Source organism: Notolepis coatsorum, assembly GCF_963971535.1.
Source record: "Notolepis coatsorum genome assembly, chromosome: 3".
NCBI lineage: Eukaryota > Metazoa > Chordata > Actinopteri > Aulopiformes > Paralepididae > Notolepis > Notolepis coatsorum.
Window position 1 is genome coordinate 29,713,054 of NC_140167.1, and position 20,083 is coordinate 29,733,136.

Genomic DNA, 20,083 nt, shown 5'->3' on the forward strand with positions numbered 1-20,083 from the left:
ATAATAGCGTAGTAGGTAAATGGTGCATTTATATAGCGCTTTTATCCAAAGCTCTTTACAATTTGTTCCTCACATTTGACCCATTCACTCACACCAACGGCAGAGGCAACCATGCAAGGTGCCAACCTGCTCATCGGGAGCAATTAGGGTGTAGGAGCCAAAGCTATATATTTAGGTTATTGTATTGTATGAATGTTTATATGTTTATTTTTATAACCTTACATTGAAACAGCATTCGGAATATTGATTGGATTTAGATAAAGTCATTAAACCAGCTTATTTGTCATAATAGAACATTCTAGAACATTTGTGATGTCACAGTATGATGTCATGACCGAACGTTCTAGAACATTTGTGATGTCACAGTATGACGTCATGATCGAACGTTCTAGAACATTTGTGATGTCACAGTATGACGTCATGATCGAGCGTTCTAGAATGTTCGGTTATGACATACGGTGACATCACGAATGTTCCAGAACGTTCGATCATGACGTCATACTGTGCCATCACAAATGTTCTAGAACGTTCGATCATGACGTCATACTGTGACATCACAAATGTTCCTAATGCCGTTTCAATGTAAGGTTATAAAAATAAACATATAAACATTCATACAATACAATAACCTAAATATATAGCTTTGGCTACTACACGGCCCCTAATTGTACTTCTAATCTAGAGACAATTACTAACAACTAAAAAACAAGGAGCTAAAACCAAACACTATTTTAACTGATAAGTGTCTCTGCTGCTGGATAACCAATACCTGGTGCCAGAGGTCACTAGTACATGGCACACCGTAGGAGGACGGTCTTTACCACCGCCTCATGCAGCCTCTTGGAGAAGACAGATCTTAGTTACTAAGATCTGTCTTCTCCAAGAGGCTGCATAAGACTTAGTGACTTAGGTCTATCTAAAGTGGTCGTAAAGTAACGTGAATATTTAGGAAAATAGCTTTAGGACCACTTCTGTAAAGAAAGACTTCGCAGTGGAAGAGAAATAAACCATTTGGATATCTTTGTTTTACACTGGAGCGGCTGTGGACAGTATTTTTCTTTATCAACAAACGTACTACTCACGAGTAAGCAACTTTAACCAGTAGAGTGGAATGTCGGCCCTCATATAGGGGGTTAAGTGTCTTGCTCAAGGACACTTCGACACACTGCCTGGGAGGAGGGGGAATCAAACTGGGAACCTCCGGATTACCAGACGACTGCTCTACCTCCTGAGCCAGTCGCCCTATAAGATAAGATAAGATGATCCTTTATTAATCCCCTTGGGGAAATTCGGGTGTAAAAAAAACGACTACTAGTAAGTACGTAGTAGTATAGACATAATAGCGTAGTAGGTAGTAGTATAGACATAATAGCGTAGTAGTATAGGCATAATAGCAGAATAACAGATTTGACACAAGAACCCCCTATCATCATTCACCCCTATGCCACCACTCACACCCTATGCTTCCTACTCTGTCAGAGCCACGGTGAGAGACTCACTGGACCCGCTGCAGTTACCAGGCACACATGGGGTGACGGATGATGCCGTCATCTACCTACTCCATATGCCTGGGAACACAGTGTGTTCTTTCCACACCTGCTGGGGGACACATTTAGAGCCATGCAGGTGGTGAAGGCCCCCATGGTGTCCTGGCTCCAGAGCTGATGCTCTCCTGTGAAGAGAACAGAGTTATAATATAGGCACCTCTGAAGGACCGTGGTAATGTGCCCAGAGCTATGGGCCTGGGTGCAAGACTTTTTAAGGGGGCCCCCTCCTTAATTAACTGAACTAGCTGTAGCCATTTTAAGATAAAATAAGATATTCCTTTATTGATCCCTTTGGGTGTCATAATCACGGCGAGAGCCTTCTTCACTCCTCCTCATCCTCCCCCCACATTCACCACGGAAGCCCCACACCTTCTTCACTCCTCCTCATCCTCTCCCACATTCACAACGGAAGCCTCACATCCATATATGGGCAGCACCCCTTCACTCACTGTCAAGCTCCTCACTCAACACGGCTGTACCTCATCCCCTGATTCACACACTGCCAGGCACCTCACTCTAAACAGCTGTATCTCATCCCCTGATCAGCAAGACACTACATCTACCGGCAGATTCTGACCAGACCTCGTCGTGGTGTTATTCTAGTTACCTAGGACCTTCGCCCCAGTGCACCTTCCTGCCTGGACGTCTCGTGCTGCACAAGGAGTGCTCCTGCTCTCTCTCGACGCAGACCTGTGTCTTCTGCCCACAGCTGCACTGGGAGTGCACCTGTCCTCACCCCCCAAGAACATTCCAATCCCTGCTGTTGCACATTCCTGTCTGTTTGGGGAACAACATTAAAACACCCTAAAACGCTCCATTCTCTCTACTCCTGTGTTCAGCTATTGGGCTCTGCCTAAACCCATTCTCACATTGGGGAAATCCGGGCATCATAGCAGCAGGAGGAGGGGAGGGACAGGTATGGGCAAGGTAATAGTAGAAATACATAAATATAGGCAATAAAATTAGATCTGAATGTAAAGAAATATATGATAATTTTTTTTATAAACAGTGTAAACAATATAATTAACTCTGAATATAAGAATATGAGAAAAGTAAACAGTGTAATCAAAGGTGCAGATGAGGGTCTGTATGCCCTGTCAGTTATATTACACATTACAATAAATATGCGCAATAAAGAATTAGAATCTGAATATATACTATGAGTAGGAGTAACAGTAACATAACAGTATACACAGGTGCAGTATACACAAGGTACCCTAACTGGCAGGATATACGTCATATGTTATAGTCCGTGTAATAGTCAGTGTAATATGGTTCTGGATGACCAGGGTTTGTCAACAAACCGATGTACTTTCTAACAGCTATATATATACTTTATAGTATTGCTATCTGTTCATTCTCATTGTCACTTGAGTGCATAAACCGTGCCTTCATAGTGGCTTAAAGAAAATAAAAATCCATCGGTTGGTTGTCATTTTATAGCGTCGTGAATATAAGCTTTATCGCAGTTTTCGTCTCGTCTTTTTTCTGAGAAGCTAGATATGAGGCTAAAGGCTAGTCACGTTATATCAAACGCCAGTTCTGTTGTATATATACGAATGAAATAAAACAAACTGCTTAGCATCCGGACTATTACAGAGCATCTATGGATGAAATGGGGGCGGCGGGGGACGCCGATCTGTATTATTGATTAGCAATACAGTGTGCGTTCAAGTAGCCATATTCACTGATCGATCGCTTGCGTGTTACAACAATGTCCAATCCGGCTGTAATTTGGGTGAATAGTATCCTACCGTCAGCCCATGTGATCGCCGGCAGCATTTCGTCATTATTCATCGGCATCTGGTAGATCGATATGTCCATTGGCTGATCATAAATTCCATTATTCCAGGCTGAAATCTGCGTTCCGTAACGTGATCAAAGATGGAGGATGTTCGGCTGGGATCCAGGCTCATATGAAACGCCCCAGACAGTAAAAAAAAATTCCCATTCGGCCTCAATGATACTGCAGTGGAGCGATGGCGCCCCTAAGAGGATCTGGCCGGTATTGCATGTCGCCGATTTAAATCTGGCGGGTAAATCTGCAGAGTCGATCCGGGATCTTGATCCGTTTATTAATATGGAATAAAACAATAACAACTTGCCACGAGTTAACTCGTGGCTCTGGTCCTCAATGGGTGGAATCGAAACACGAGTTAACTCGTGGCTGGTCCTTAAAGTGTTTTAAGAGTCAGACACACTTAATGGTCAGACATGTTATGTAGTGTGGACACTGTTCCCTCTTGAGATGGTCCTCTCCTTCCAATCATTATGGGATGTTGCCTGCCTTTTCATTACCTTAAAATGTATGTACTGTATTGCTTGATTCATTATTTATGAAGAAAGTGCCCTCAAGTGTCCAATAATATCCTTTAGTTGACTTGACTCCCCTACAGTTGGAGTTGAGCCCCCCGAGGCACGTCTGCTCCTGAAAGTGCTTTAATATAATTATTATGTGGACATTTGTCTTGGGAAAATTTAAATGTGATTACAAAGCTCACCACTGAAACCTAGTTAGGTCTATAGGCTATTATGAAATTGTAATAATACGTGAAAACATAATTTCCAAATAATAACAAGCAATGGAAGTGCATTGTCTCATTCAAACAATTGGAGCTTCACTAAACTGGGGCACTGAGCCATGTGATGTCATAAGTTTTTCACACCCCAAATAAATTCTGTAATCATCAATATGATTCAAATTACTTTCTTGAATTATCTGGTATTCCTATAAAACTGCAAAACGGATAACTTAGTTTTATCTTCAAGAAGGCTGTGTGTAGGTATAAATTCACCCAGTCATGATAATAATCTCAAGCGTTGCATTGGATTCCACAACACAAGAAAATATAATAAAGTCTCTCTCTTTCTCTCAGACACACACACACACACACACACACACACACACACACACACACACACACACACACACACACACACACACACACACACACACACACACACACACACACACACACACACACACACACACACACAGGGGCGTAGCTGTCGATTCTGGGGCCCATGAAAGAATGTATTTGTAGGCCCCAGTGAATGCGAGTGCACGTAAGTGCGCAAGCAATTTTTTTTTGCCATTTATTTATTGATGAAAACGCATAATATGGTTTTTACCTATACATTCGGATCAGCAGTTCAGCACCTGCACTGTTGGTGGGTGAGCCTAGTAAAGGATGTCGCATTGCGTTCATCTTCAATGAATGGACCAATGCAATAGTCTACCAAAGCCCCCCCTCTCTCTCTATATATCTCACACACACACACACACACACACACACACACACACACACACACACACACACACACACACACACACACACACACACACACACACACACACACACACACACACACACACACACACACACACACACACACACACACACACACACACACACACACTTCAGAAACAAACATAGTATCAATGAGAGCATCAATAAATACACCTGAGCAGTGGCGGACTGGCCATCGGGACGTTCGGGACGAATCCCGATGGGCCGGAACCAAAGTGGGCTGGTCCAAAAAAAAAAAAAAAAAAAAAATATATATATATATTTTTTTTTTTTTTTTTTTGGGGGGCAGTGTGTGGGCCACTAATGTGGGCCGGTGTGTGGGCCACTAATGTGGGCCGGTGTGTGGGCCACTAATGTGGGCCAGTGTGTGGGCCGGTGTGTGAGTCGGCTCCCGAATTAATGTACAATGTCCAGCTCCGCCTCTCCCAGAAACACATTAGAGTGAGTGACCTCTACTGGTGACTTTGTGAACATCATAGACACTGTTTTCTTGGTGTTAAGTGAAAGACATGCTTTTGTTTTTGTCTTGAATGAGACATGAGACATCAGTGAATGAGATTCACGTTTCCTCCCAACCGCGAGTAGGCCTAGAAGCGCAGAAATGGAGAACGAAAAAAAAAAAAAAAAGGTGGAGCTGAAAAAGCTAGAATAAAAAAACAAAAATTGCTAGTAAAAGACGCAGAACAATGTTCTAAAATTACAGACATGTTTAGTAGAGGAAGGGCTCTCGTTAGAGTAGCTGCTGCTGCTAATAATGATGAAGTTCAAGTGGAAGGAACCAACAGTAACATGACAGGTGCGTGCAGTAGCCTAGTGCATATTCTACTGTTGGTGTCTGCCGGTTCATGAGGGCTAGCTAGCCTATACTAGCTCTTGCAGTGATTTCAGTCATTCTATTACAAGACAATGTGCTTTCCGTATTCCTGATTCCTTACAGCACGTGGACATAAATAGTCGTGACTCGTGAAGTTTTTTCTCTGACTAAAAGTTTAGTTAGCAATGTTAGGACTAGTGCCCACCACAGCATCAGAAGCTAAAGTGCTAACCTAGAGAGCCAATCAGAACCTAGGACGGGCTGCAAATTAATCGGCTACTAATATTATAATAGTAAATACTAAAATAAAATACTATTATGTTCCCTTCCAAATTTTCATGTTGATATAATATTGGTAATCTAATTGATTGAATTGATTAGTTGCCATTTTACATGCTTAAATAAGATGTACCTTAGAATTCCCAACTGTTAGCCATGTTCTCGATATGATTAGTCTCATCTACATGTTTGTAAATAACCACAGCTAACTAGCTTAAGCTAACAACTGGGTCAACTACTACCCCGTAGTTAAACAAATGTGATTGCATATAACAGCTAACTGCTACAGCTAAGTTGGTAGTTAGCCTATTCCATTAATGTTGAATGTATTTATGAAGGTTGTTGATGGTGGTTGGCGCTGAATAGCAGACATGATTCCGTCAGTCTGCCACAGTCTGCTCATGACCACCAGTAGCGTGTGTGAGTGTGAATGCAGAGAGAGAGAGAGAGAGAGAGAGAGAGAGAGAGAGAGAGAGAGAGAGAGAGAGAGAGAGAGAGAGAGAGATGGCAAGCAGCCATGATGAAGTTGAGCTTCATCCAGTAGAATGAAAACGTTTATAAAAGACACCTAGATCATGACATTACTTTTCAAATTGTGTATTATAATGTGTATATTTTAGTGATGTCCGATATTATCGGCCTACCGATATTGGCATTAAAATGTGATATCGGAAATTATCGGTATCTGTTTTCAAAAAAAGAAAAATTAAACAAATTCTGATTTTATTTATTGTCAAAAGTATGCATAATGTTGTGTTAATTCCACAACAAGAGATATGTAATGTTAATTACCTGAAATTATTCGTTTTTTGGGGGGGAAACCCTGCATATATTGGTATCGGTTGATATCGGTATCGGAAATTTAAGTGTTGGACTATATCGGATATCGGTAAAAAAGCCAATATCGAACATCCCTAGTATATTTGTATCTTCTTCCTTACTGCCCCCACTACTGGGTCCATCACTACTAGCACAGATTTCAACTTTATTTTCAATTCTAGTGAAGATAACATGTTTTTCTCTATTGGATGAAATGGTGCAGCGATAAAAACATTGTATTCAAACATTTTATTCAATAAAGCCTCAACAAAGAGTTGGAACAGCATACAGAATATAGATGTGATGTCAGTCTGAATCAGAGCATTCTCTGCCTCATTGAATTCTGAAGAAAATCAGATTCCAATGAACCCTCAAATTCTGAAAATGGGAGTAGTCACCACTCACCAACTTCCCCATCTTCTCTAGTCACCCCCACACCTTCTATTTGACCCATGACTTCTCAGCAGAGCCCAGACAAAACTTCCCTTTTCCTATCAACTCTGCTAATACTGAGTCACTATTGAGAGAGAGAGAGAGAGAGAGAGAGAGAGAGAGAGAGAGAGAGAGAGAGAGAGAGAGAGAGAGAGAGAGACTGAGAGAGACTGAGAGACTGAGAGAGACTGAGAGACTGAGAGAGACTGAGAGAGACTGAGAGAGACTGAGAGAGACTGAGAGAGACTGAGAGAGACTGAGAGAGACTGAGACTCTTGGAATGGGTGTCTGGGAGGAAGTGGGGGGTCTTTCGATGTTGATTAAACGGCAAGCAACTAATGTCATGAGTGCCAAATTAAAGGACAATAAATCCAATCTAACTGAAATTGTGTAGCACAGACCTTTCTATGGATCAAAACCTCAATATTATTATGGTGTAGTTAATACTTCATGTATCCTTAATCCCTAGGCTAATGAGGCACTAAGATGTTACTAAAAAGTAAAAAGCCGGGAGCTCCAGTAGCTCACCACGTACCGCGAGTGCTATTTCAGCGCCGTGGACAACCGTGCTCGTCACGGATCTGGGGCTGAGCGCGTTCGAATCCCGGACGGCAGCCGTGCCTTTCCCAGAGTGTCTTCCCCCCCATCTGAACCCTTTCAGCCTGCTTCTGTCGGTCGAACTTGACCAAGTATGAATGCGATGAAAAAGCGATAAACGCTAAAAGAACCAGCTGACTGGTCAAAGTTTAAAAAAAAAAGTTTAAAGTAAAAAGCCAAAGTAACGGTATATGTATGTGTGTGTGTGTGTGTGTGCACTGTGCACGAGTGCACATCTAGGGGCGGGGTGTAGATTTGGTCTCCCTGATGTTGACTCCTTAGCCACAGCCTTGGGTTGTTTAATACTGGACAAGTGTTTCATAACGGCCGTTGTGTGGGCCGGTGCGTGGGCCGGTGTGTGGGCTGGTGCGTCTGAATGTCCCGGGCTGAATTTGTGTCCCAGTCCGCCACTGCACCTGAGTGATGTCTAGTAAAAAAAAAAAAAAAAAAAAAAATGTTGGGCCCCCCACAGTGCTGGCCCCTTGAAATCATCCTAAGCCCCCCCCCCCCAGCTACACCCCTGCACACACACACACACACGAATCAAAATCCTTATATAAATACCACGTCCTGTTAAATAAGGTAACAGCAATTTCCCAACAAACATTTGTTTTTGCACACAATAAACCGCATGCAGAAATATTTATAAAGAGCCCGCCTTTACGACCAGCTGATAGGGCAACAGACAATACCCGATTTGTCCACAAAGGATCCAATTGGCTGAATGGCGAGACGTTCAAGAAAGGGGCGGTTGCCTAGGTCCCCTCCCCTCTCGTCTTTGGCGGAAGAGAATTAAATGACAGGCGACACAGAGGCACATTAATGGCTCATCTGTGCATCCATCAAAGTGAAAGGCACATGCAAATAGATTGATTGGACTACCACCTCTCTCACAACTTGACATGCGTCAATTACAGCGCTAGAGAAAAAGAGGAGGTTCTCGAAGAGAGAGTCCTTTATTTATTTCTTTGTTTCCAGCAGAAAAAAATAACAACAGCGGACATATACACGACAGACAGACACTTCATTTATTATCTTTGTCCGTTCACGCAAAGAAAACTGGATACGATTACAGTCGGGTTTCAAAGGCCAACAACGCGAAGGGGAGGAGGATGAAGCGGCGCAATGCGGACTGCAGCAGCAAACTCCGACGGCCGTTAAAACGGAACCGAATCACCGAGGGGCTCTACGGCAGGTAACCGTTACACGGAGCCCGACGGAGGGGCTCCTCTCACGGCCATAATAACGAGGGCCACTCGCTGCTGGCTCCCGTTGTCTCGCTTATTGATGATGGTGGCTAACGCCGTTCCATATTCACAATGTCCCAACGTTAAGTATCAGTGCCAGGCAGCTAGCGAACGTTAATAGTGATAGTATCACTATCTGTATATTGTTCGCTATAGATGAGCAGTTAATGTTGTTAGCTATATATATCTGCTAGCCGTTAGGCCCTGAGACAGCCTGTTTTGAATCACAACATCACTGATCTTTCCACTGGCAGAATAATTTGAAAACACTTGGAAGCCTCTAGCTTGCTACCGTAATATTAACGTTATTTGGTTGCGTTTTTATACTCTGCACTTTGGCTAACTAGTTAGCCAGCAAACTATAAACACTATGTTTAAGCGTTAGGTTGTCTGATAAACTATGCTAGTAAAAGTAATGCAGCTTTGTCTGCTCATTCCCAACTTCATATTCGGGTGCCTTTGTCGATATAAACCTAGTTCTAAGTGAGCGGCAAGCTAACTTGTAGATGAGTGTGACACAACATTGCTTATTACAATGTTGCCATGGCTCATGTACTTAACCATTAGTCCGCCTTCCGAACCTATAGCCACACCTGGAGGCTTCTGCCTGTCTTTGACTTCATACAGTACATGACAGGCAACCCAAAAGGAGACAACTTGAGTTAGTGTTTCTTTAGCCAGCTAGATACTTCCGTCACTGGCACCCAAACTGGGAGGTGGGGCAATCCTTGAGGTGCTCCCCAATTACAGAATAACAAACATCGCTTTGAGATCAGTGAACTGAACTCTCATTCTGTGTCTGTTTGCTGGCTTAGTGGTTTGAGCTACTAAAAGTTGGAAACCTAGAAACATATAACTAATAACCAACTTTGTTCACAGTAAGCTATATAAATTCATGTGGGCTGTGAAGTTGGAAAGAGGTCATTGACGCTGTAAAATACAGTTTGCTTTCAACTTATCTTAAACTTACCTACCAAACCATGCCAAATGATCAGACTCATGTAATCATAGTGTCTTAATGTTGATACCTTTGTTTGTACATCCCAGATTAGATTGTGTATGTGTGTCAATGATGTGATTCAGGTAAAAAAAAGTCTAAAGTCTTCCTCCATAGAAGCAAGCTACTGCCTCCTCCGAAATGCATAGAGCAAGTGTCTTACATTTTATCCTCAGTGTATACTTGTAGACCCAATTGTGTCTTATAGCATAAGCTGCTTAGACTAAATACAGCACACTCGCATTTAATCTCCCAAACAGCAGCGATGGGCTGCACTTGATACAACACATACAATGAAATAAATGCTCTGCTCTAAAGAGAATCTGTCCTGTTGCCATGGCAAATCCCATTCCAAATCTAAAGGAAGTAGGCTACTTTGAGAAGGTTGTGTGTATTTGTCCTCCGGAACCACCATGCACGTATTCCTCTCATTCTGATCCCTGCCTTCTCTCTAGTACCTTCCTGTACCTGAAGTTCCTGGTGGTGTGGGCACTGGTGCTGCTGGCAGACTTTGTGCTGGAGTTCAGGTTTGAGTACCTGTGGCCCTTCTGGCTTTTCATCCGGAGCGTGTACGACTCCTTCAGATACCAGGGGCTGGTGAGTGTCTGTCTCCTGTCTGACTGATCCCTCCAACGGAGGACAAAAGAGCAAGCATCTTATCCACAAAGCCTTTAGTCTTTTTTCCCTCTTTGGTCCATAGTATGCACAGATTATACCAGTGCACTTAAAGCAGACCAAACACATTTGTTTATGTACTGTATTGCGATTATTCTCTTATTATTTTCCATGGGCATGCTGAGCTTTTATTTTTTTTATTTTATCGGTTAGTGTTGTCATCTCTATCTATGACCTACCGAGTCATCAATGGGCTTTCAACTATTAATACGATGATGATGATTAAAACAAGATGAAGGGATTTGGAGTGCATTTCCATTTAACATTTAAACAGATATTAGGCAGTATAGTGACTATAGTTAGAGTTGTTCCATTACCGATACCAGTATCGGAAATGCCTCCAATACAGCCTAAAATGCTGGTATCAGTATCGGCGAGTACGCCGAAAGTCTAGTCTCCGATCCCATATGATGTAATTTATCAACAACACGTGCGGTCTGCTGAGAGCGAGCATTATAAAACAAACATGTTTTTAATCGACTGTGAATTAAAGTGGCAATGCTGTTTGTCATTTTAACAGCAGATACTTTCTTAAATGCCATCGTCCCGACAGAGCAGTGTGATGGGTAAATCACTTTTTCCACCAGTAACGTTACATTGTTGGACTGGAACAACAAGACTTGTCTTTCCATCTAACGTTAGCTCACGCTAACGTGGCTAACTGATCGACCTCTCGCACGCAATTAATGACATAATGCGGACAGCCATACCGGTGACAATGTTTAGCTTTTAGTGCCAAATGATAAGAGTCTGAGGCGGAGTCTCAAAAGAGAATGTTGTAGTGCCGAGAGATGGGAGTCGGAGACGGTGGCTCGAGGCAGAGCGAATAGTATTTATTGAGTACACTGACAAGAACAAGTTACAGGTTGAAAAAGCCCTCAGCTCAGAACTAGGCAAAATCTGCATATGGCTCGCCGACAACAAACTATCATTACACATGGGCAAAACGGAGTCCATTCTCTTCGGTTCAAATAAATCTGTAAATGACCAAGTATGGCTTTGTCAGTATTCCAATGTACAGTGTGGACCATGGTGCGTTTGCTGTTGGTGTGAACGCAATCGAACTTTATATAGTACCTAATATCGGAACATCTCTAACTATAGTCACATCACATTTACATACTGTTGGCTCTCCAGAGTGGATTCTTCTGTATAATAGGAAAATGAAGTGGAAACTGCAGTAGAAGACCCACATCTAGTTAGCTTGGCTGTGTTTTTTATTACTACCATGTTATTATAACTGCCATTAATCTGCCTCACTTCTCCCTAACAGGCGTTCTCAGTGTTCTTTGTGTGTGTGGCGTTTACCTCGGACATCATATGCCTGCTCTTCATCCCAGTGCAATGGCTGTTCTTCGCTGCCAGTACTTATGTGTGGGTGCAGTATGTCTGGCACACAGGTATGGCGTTTTCCTGTTTTAAGTGCATTGATTTTGAAGTTAACAGACTGTGTGTGGTCCTTTGGTTAGTGAGAACCAACATATTCTATTTTTATTACACCTTGTTTACTTTGACTAGAGTTTGCAAAAGGACTCTAGATCCCAAAGGCTCAAATGGCTCTATGACTTTGATGGTCCCCAACTGTATTAGGTTCTTCTACTACATAAGAGAACCATGCTGAAAGATGAGTTCATTTTAACATGATCAGAGAGCACCTAAAATGAGGCCCAGCCATTAACCATAGGAAACCACACTGTTGTGCTGCTCTCTCCCTCTTGGTGCAATGGATTTGAGCAGGTGTTGTGCAACACCATTGTGTTATCTTATTTACAAAGAGCACGCTTGCTTCTCAGAATACCGCGTGGCTCCGTAAGTGAGCAGCGGCATCTGGATCAAGTGTCCGTCTGATTTAGTGGCAGGCCCCTGTTGACCAAAGGCCAGGTGTCGGATTGAACCACGAATGCCAGTAGCATTGAAGACTCCACCAGCTCTCTGTACGCCCCACCCTCACACAGCAGCAGCATTCTCATCCATGGGATGTCATTGGAGTATTAATACTTCTCTTATAACCCCAGAACCTGTTGGTGGATGTGCCCGAGCTTATTTCAGAGCAGGAGACAATGAACAGTAAGCCCTAAGCACCCTGGCTGTCTATTCATTGGTGATGGTGTAACAGATCACCTGAGATTTAGGCCCATATTAGAATGCTAGGGATTTAGGGATTTTGTGGCTAGGGATGGGGGGTGGTTACTCAGTCTTTGGTATCAAAGCAGTTCATGTTTATCATCATATACATAGGGCTGGGTATTGCCACTGATTTCTTGATTCAATTTGATCTTGATTCACAAGATTTTTATTTGGTTTCCTTTTCGATTCGCGTTTTGCTTGGATATGAAAGAGATGATCAGAACGAATGTTCATGTAAATTGTACAAGGAACCCTCTAACCTGGTGTAGTATAAATATTAATGTTTCCCAAGCAGTTACATTAATGTACTTTTTATTTGAGTCAACACACTATAGCATGCATATATTTATTTCATGAATATAATATGGATTCATAAAATCCCAAGATCGATCTTTAAATTTGTATGTGTTATATACGGTTATGTGTATATATATATATATATTTATATATACATTACACACATAACCGTTAATAAATAAAGAAACTTATTTTGAAGGCAAAATCGTACCAACCTCAGTTGACATGAAGCCAGTGTTTTCAGTTTAAAAATAATTCACCCTAGGGTTGATAATGTAATTGTGACATTGTGAAATCCATTTGGTAACTTTAAATATCTGTGCAGTATTGCTACTTTTAATCTGTAGTACTGGCATATATTTAACATGTACATTCACCTAAGACTCTACTAAATGTGATGTAGGCCACGTTTTGCGGTGTTGCCACAGTGTAAAAAAAAAATACTCTAAAAGTAGCTTTTTATCTCTTATGTTTATATTGTTTCCTGTATTCTCACACTCCTTCTTCCTCCCTGCTGTGTCCACAGAGAGAGGCGTCTGTCTTCCCACAGTATCTCTATGGATACTCTTTGTGTACATAGAGGCGGCCATCAGATTCAAAGACTTGAAGAACTTCCATGTGGACTTGTGTCGCCCGTTTGCAGCACACTGGTGAGCCAACCGTTCTCTCTGGAGGCATCGGCACGTCGTTAAAGCACTCTGTGCCCTTTGCCTGTAGACGTGTCCAGGGCTGGTGTCTGGTGTGAATGTGTGAGTAGCATGCATAACAGTCGTCTGGAGTTGAGATGCTTTCCCTGGTCCACAGACCACTGAAGATCTTTTCCTGCCTCATTAGCCGTTAAAAAACGGTGTAATAATGTCTGCTTGTTACCCCACACCATGTCGCCTAAGTAATGACTCCTAGTTATCCCCTCTGCTTCCACAGCTCCCTTTTTATTATTCCTAAGAGAGACGTTACAAGCTGGCAATCTGCACAGTTATGAAAAAGAGAAAATCCTTAAAGAGTTTTAGGAGAACATTTCAACTTGGCATCTATAAGGCCATTCATTGCCTCGGGCAAAGGAAGGCCTTCAATTAAAATCTGAGTATCCCTTAAGACCTTTTGAGTGGGATTTAGATTTGGCAGCATTAGCCTATATTATGCTCTGTAATTGAACTGTTAATGTAGTAATGAGCGATATTCTGGGGTGATAATACCCTAAACTCGGCACTTACTGCAGCAATCGTTATTTGACTGGATCTAAACCTGTTCACGATTTAGAGTCGTAAGTGCACAGGCTATACACCGTCTTAGCCTAAATGGCCATTTCTTTCCCTGCCAATCTCTTTGTAGCATCGGCTACCCAGTGGTAACACTGGGCTTTGGCTTCAAGAGCTACGTCAGCTATAAAATGCGCCTGCGGAAGCAGAAGGAGGTGCAGAAGGAGAACGAGTTCTACACGCAGCTCCTACAGCAGGCTCTGCCCCCGGAGCAACAGATGCTTCAGAGACAGGAGAGGGAGGCGGAGGAAGGTGAGAAACCCACCCTCGTGCGTGTAGACACACGGTGCTGTTCCTTCAGGAAGCCCCAGGCATAACGTATAACGTTATATAAATGCAAGCGTACACCTCCATGGTTGACTCAAGCTCCACCCTCTTTTCCTTGATCCTCCAATCACAACTGTTGCTAGTTTGTCCAAGAAAGCAACAGTTGTGTTTGGAGGATCAAGAAAAGGGGGCAGGGTTTGAGATAGGTCAATGTTATAGCTGTGCTGAATGGCCTGCTGCAGGGTTTTGTACATTTCTAACTAACTGTGTATGCCAGCACCAACTTGTACAGATGATGTACTTTGCAAGTGAAGGTGATTTTGGTGAGGGCTTACAGACTCGTGTCTGACTCTATTCTGAGGTAATTGATGGTCCTAACTGTAGAACTTCCCCTCACATGCAATGATATCAAACTATCTAACTAAAATGGAAGGAATCTCTGCCTATCCTTCGATTTTCTCTGTTGATCTGATCAACTTCACACTTGGCGGGTGTATTGCAGAGGACCCAAGAAAAGTGGGGGTGACAGTGGCTCAGGAGGTAGAGCAGTCGTCGGAAGGTTTCCGGTTAGATTCTGGCTCCTCCCGGCAGTGTGTCGAAGTGTCCTTGAGCAAGACACTTGACCCCTAACTGCTCCCAATGAGTAGGCTGACTCCTTGCATGGTTGCCTCTGCTGTCGGAGTGTGAGTGTATGGGTGTATATGTACATTCTAAAGTGCTTTGGATAAAAGCTCTATATAAATGCAGTCCATTTAAAGTGTAGTGTCGAGAAAACAGCAAGCAACAATTACCAAGCAATATGCCCGCTAAATGGGTGCAGCGTTAGTGGAAAAACAAATCCTCACAAGTGCAGGTTGCCTTTCAGGAAATCTCAGGTCATCTCACCTGTATTACTGTATGTAATCTCTTTCACTGCTCTCCCTCCTCCACACAGCAGCAGCAGCTAAAGCGATATCAGAGGTGGACACGCCCCCAGTCACACAGAACGGTGCTCCAGCCAGTAAAAAGACGTCGGTACCGCTGCCGGAGTTGGAATACAGAGAAAAAGGGAAAGAGGGTCGGGGTGGCGGGGAGGCCAAAAAGCAACACAACAGCAGCAGTATCCTGCCGTCAGCGGTGGACTCTAAGCTCCAGGAGATGGAGTACATGGAGAACCATATGAACAACAAGAGACTGACCACAGAGCTGGGCAGCACGGAGAACCTGCTGCTTAAGGAGGATAACAACTCGTCCTGCTCCTCCTCATCCTCATCCTCGTCGTCCTCTAAAAACTACAAGAATGCCAGTGGCAACACCGCAGTGGTCAACTCCTCGCCGCGCGGCCATAGTGCCACCAATGGCAGTGTGCCCTCCGCTGCCTCCTCCTCTTCCTCGGGGAAGAACGAGAAGAAGCAGAAGTTGGCGGCGGGGAAGGGCACCTCGGGCGGCTCCCACAGGGACCCCACAGATAACTGTATCCCCAACAATCAGCTGAGCAAGCCAGAGGCACTTGTTCGGTAAGAGCTTTCTCTTTTTTTGATCCACTTTTTCTTCCATTTTCTATATATTTTCTCCCATCCCAATTTCGTATCATCCAATTCAACCCTCCCCTGTCACGAACGCTGTTTCTTGCCTCCCACAAGCCGGCTGCAATGTGGACTAAGTCATACATAGCACAAGTCCCCTCCGGTACTTGAGGTAACAGCAATCGCATCTTTTCACCTGCGCAGCTCGATCTCTCAGTGTCGAGGAGTAACGCGTGGGAGGCTCACGCTGCCCCCGACACTTCCTGATTCTACTGCGCAGGCGCACCAACCGACCTGTAGGAGTCGCTGTCCACAACGCCCGATCCCCACCCATCAGTTTCCCACCCCCTAATACGGCCAATGTGTATTAGTATGAATGACCAGCTAAACTGAAAGCGGTGGAGCCCAGCGTCTCCGCATATGTGGCGAGCGCCTTGCCCACTACGCCACGTTAGGGCTGGGCGATATAACGATAACGATAAATATCGCGATATATTTTAATAATCGATATCGAATATCGGAATAAAAAAAAAATCGAAAAATCGTTTTTTTTTTTTTTTTTTTTTTATACCTGCAACAGGGCAGTTTTAAAACCAGAGACAGTGGACAGACTTGTCTTTCTTGCCTGCAACTTAAAGTAATGGCTTTGCTTGTCCAAATGACAATACTGACCAAATTCAGATTTCTTTTTCTCTTGTCCATTTATTTTGTTTGCTTTCTAATTTAAAATACATTTTGAAACCGTCTGTACACAGTAGGCTATGTGTGCTAGCAGAACTAGACTCCAGTCACGAGTCACAGTGCACATGTGCGGTGGTTTGTCCACCAAAAAAGCGCCAAAAGATCGAAAATAAACTAGCAGAGCCAGAACTGTTCAACTCCTCTGGAGCCACAGCCAGCAGAGAAGCCGGTTTACTTTAGCTTTTAAACCAGCTGCAGCCTGAGAACTGGAGTGTGAGGGGATGTAACACTAAAGATGGTGGCAATGACAAAGAATTGCTGCAAAATAAACATACATCTGTTGTTAAAAAAAACAAAAACAATTTTTTTTTTTTTTTTTATACTTATAACAATTCGATAATTATCGATATCGAGAAATAAAATAAAATTATCATATCGTTATCGCGATATGATTTTTTTCCATATCGCCCAGCCCTACGCCACGTAGCCGCCCCCGGTAAGAGCTTTCTCACACACACACACACTCACACACACACACACACACACACACACACACACACACACACACACACACACACACACCTGCTTGAATGCATGCACCCTGTGCTGAGCAAGCTTCAAGGGTTCTGTAGGAATGAAAAAGAATTGTATGCACAACACACATGCAAACCATGCAAATAGGGTTGGTTACCGTTCACATTTGAATCGATACCGGTACCCAACGGTACCTTTTTCGGTACTTTAGTCTCTAGAAATGTAATCTACCTACCTCAGTTGTAAAAAATGAGTCCAAACTTCAAATAATTTATTATCATTATTATTTATTTAGAACAATTTGTTAATATATATAATATATTGGGCGGTCAGGTGGCGTAGCGGAGATTGTGCTCGTCACCAATGCAAGAGGCTGCGGTCTCGACTCCCGGAGAGTCAGCATTGCCATGGCTTGGGCTGATCGCTATACTAACTCGTTTGGCTGAGTTAGGGGGAGGGAAGCCGTGGGTGGGTCCTGGGCGTTGTGGACAGCGACCCCTAAAGTTCGGTCGGGGCGCCTGCACAGCGAGGGTAGGATCTGGAGAAAGGTAGTGTGACCCGTCCTTCCACACGTTACACTCTCCCGATGAGAATCTGCGCTGCCAGGCTGGCTGCCGGCTGGCTGCACATGTGTCGGAGGAAAACATGTGACAGTCTCCGGCCTCCCGGACCAACAGTAGGGGGGGGGTGCGCAAACAACCAGGAAGGGGGTTGGGAATTGGCATAACGACTAACAGTGGGATGGGAGAAAAATCGGAAAAAGGATGGGGGAAAAGATAATAATAAAAAAAATATATAATATATAATATTGCAGCGAGCGTTGTCTGCATCTAGCTTTGTAAAGTGTGACCACACTTGCGACCGTTTTCGGCTTGCCATTGCCCCGACTGCTTTGTTGTTGAATCAAGTAAAATCCTAGGTAAGCGTGTATTGTGGCGTGAACGTTGACGGCACACTTCATAGGTTTTGTTTCGCTGTAAACTAAACGTTGACGTCATCGGAATTAAACCTTTAAAAAAAAAAGAAGGGGATTTCTTTTTGTCATTATCGAAATGTGGCACTGGTGGATCTCACGTGAATCGGTACTCGGTAGTACCGATGTGATTCAGTCGATACCCTTAAAAGTACTGGATTTGGTACCCATCCCTACATGCAAATTAGATTGGTGTGCTGATGACACATTATTCACATAACCGGTAGTGGCAGATGCTTTATTACTAGGGCTGTTCTTAACTAAAGAAGTTCTTTGTCGACTAACAGTCATCAGACAAATCAGTCTGACAAATCTGTCTTTATCCATGATGTCAGCCATGCTGAAACAGCCATATAGTCTTTCCAAAGGGGCCGATTCGCTCAGTGCACGGGCTCCCCACTGTTAAGAAATTCCCAGAGTGATTTATTTTTGTAGATGGATACATTCATATGAGTGCCACTTAAAAAAGAACTGGCGATTATAAATGATGCTTGAGTAATGTTGAGTGGCAATTTGAAGTATGGAATGAATTTGCAAGGCCTAATAATAAAGCTTTTGTAATCGGCTGTCATCGCTGGAGACGCTCACTGGTCATCCTTCTACAGGGTTCGCACAAGGTCCTTGAAGTGCTTAAAGTGCTTGATTTTTGACAAACTATTCAAGGCCTGGAATTCTTTGAAAACAGACTTTTTTTAACAAGGTGCTTAAAATGTCCTTGAAATTCAAATCAACCATTCGCATTTAAAGTTTTGTTCATCCATGATAAAAAAAATCTGAATCAAGAAATAAATGTTTTTATCTAAAGTGTAACTAATTGTCGGAAATTGGTTTTAAGCCATAAATATTGGATCTGATTTTTTTTTTTATTAAAAAAACTGCATTTAAAAGTGAATTGTAACCTTTTCAAATGAAAAATAGTGCTTGGAAAAGTACTTGAAAGTCATTGAATTTAATTTTGCAATGTCTGTGGGAAGTGGGTGGGAACCCTGCTTCTATTACTTGGAAATACAATTTCTGATCTTTCCGACATTCTGTATGTATGGAGAGTGGTTTTATTATCTGGTGTCGCCTGGAGAGTGGTTTTATTATCTGGTGTCGCCTGGAGAGTGGTTTTATTATCTGGTGTTGCCTGGAGAGTGGTTTTATTATCTGCCTCTGGTGTCGCCTGGAGAGTGGTCTTATTATCTGGTGTTGCCTGGAGAGTGGTTTTATTATCTGGTGTCGCCTGGAGAGTGGTTTTATTATCTGGTGTTGCCTGGAGAGTGGTTTTATTATCTGCCTCTGGTGTCGCCTGGAGAGTGGTCTTATTATCTGGTGTTGCCTGGAGAGTGGTTTTATTATCTGGTGTCGCCTGGAGAGTGGTTTTATTATCTGGTGTCGCCTGGAGAGTGGTCTTATTATCTGATGTCGCCTGGAGAGTGGTTTTATTATCTGGTGTCGCCTGGAGAGTGGTTTTATTATCTGGTGTTGCCTGGAGAGTGGTTTTATTATCTGCCTCTGGTGTCGCCTGGAGAGTGGTCTTATTATCTGGTGTTGCCTGGAGAGTGGTTTTATTATCTGGTGTCGCCTGGAGAGTGGTTTTATTATCTGGTGTTGCCTGGAGAGTGGTTTTATTATCTGCCTCTGGTGTCGCCTGGAGAGTGGTCTTATTATCTGGTGTTGCCTGGAGAGTGGTTTTATTATCTGGTGTCGCCTGGAGAGTGGTTTTATTATCTGGTGTCG

General features: G+C 43.2%; 1 protein-coding gene across 1 annotated transcript in view; it reads left to right on the top strand.

The window, feature by feature from the left end:
- Positions 1-8,835: 8,835 nt before the first annotated feature.
- maco1b (macoilin 1b) overlaps positions 8,836-20,083 on the top strand; it is a 36,594-nt gene continuing 25,346 nt past the window's right edge. Inside the window, exons 1-6 of the mRNA XM_084310412.1 lie at positions 8,836-8,994; positions 10,499-10,640; positions 11,992-12,118; positions 13,669-13,792; positions 14,475-14,653; positions 15,603-16,164. Coding sequence (XP_084166538.1) covers positions 8,912-8,994; positions 10,499-10,640; positions 11,992-12,118; positions 13,669-13,792; positions 14,475-14,653; positions 15,603-16,164 — 1,217 coding nt within the window. The 5' untranslated portion in view covers positions 8,836-8,911. The remainder of the gene's footprint in view (positions 8,995-10,498; positions 10,641-11,991; positions 12,119-13,668; positions 13,793-14,474; positions 14,654-15,602; positions 16,165-20,083) is intronic.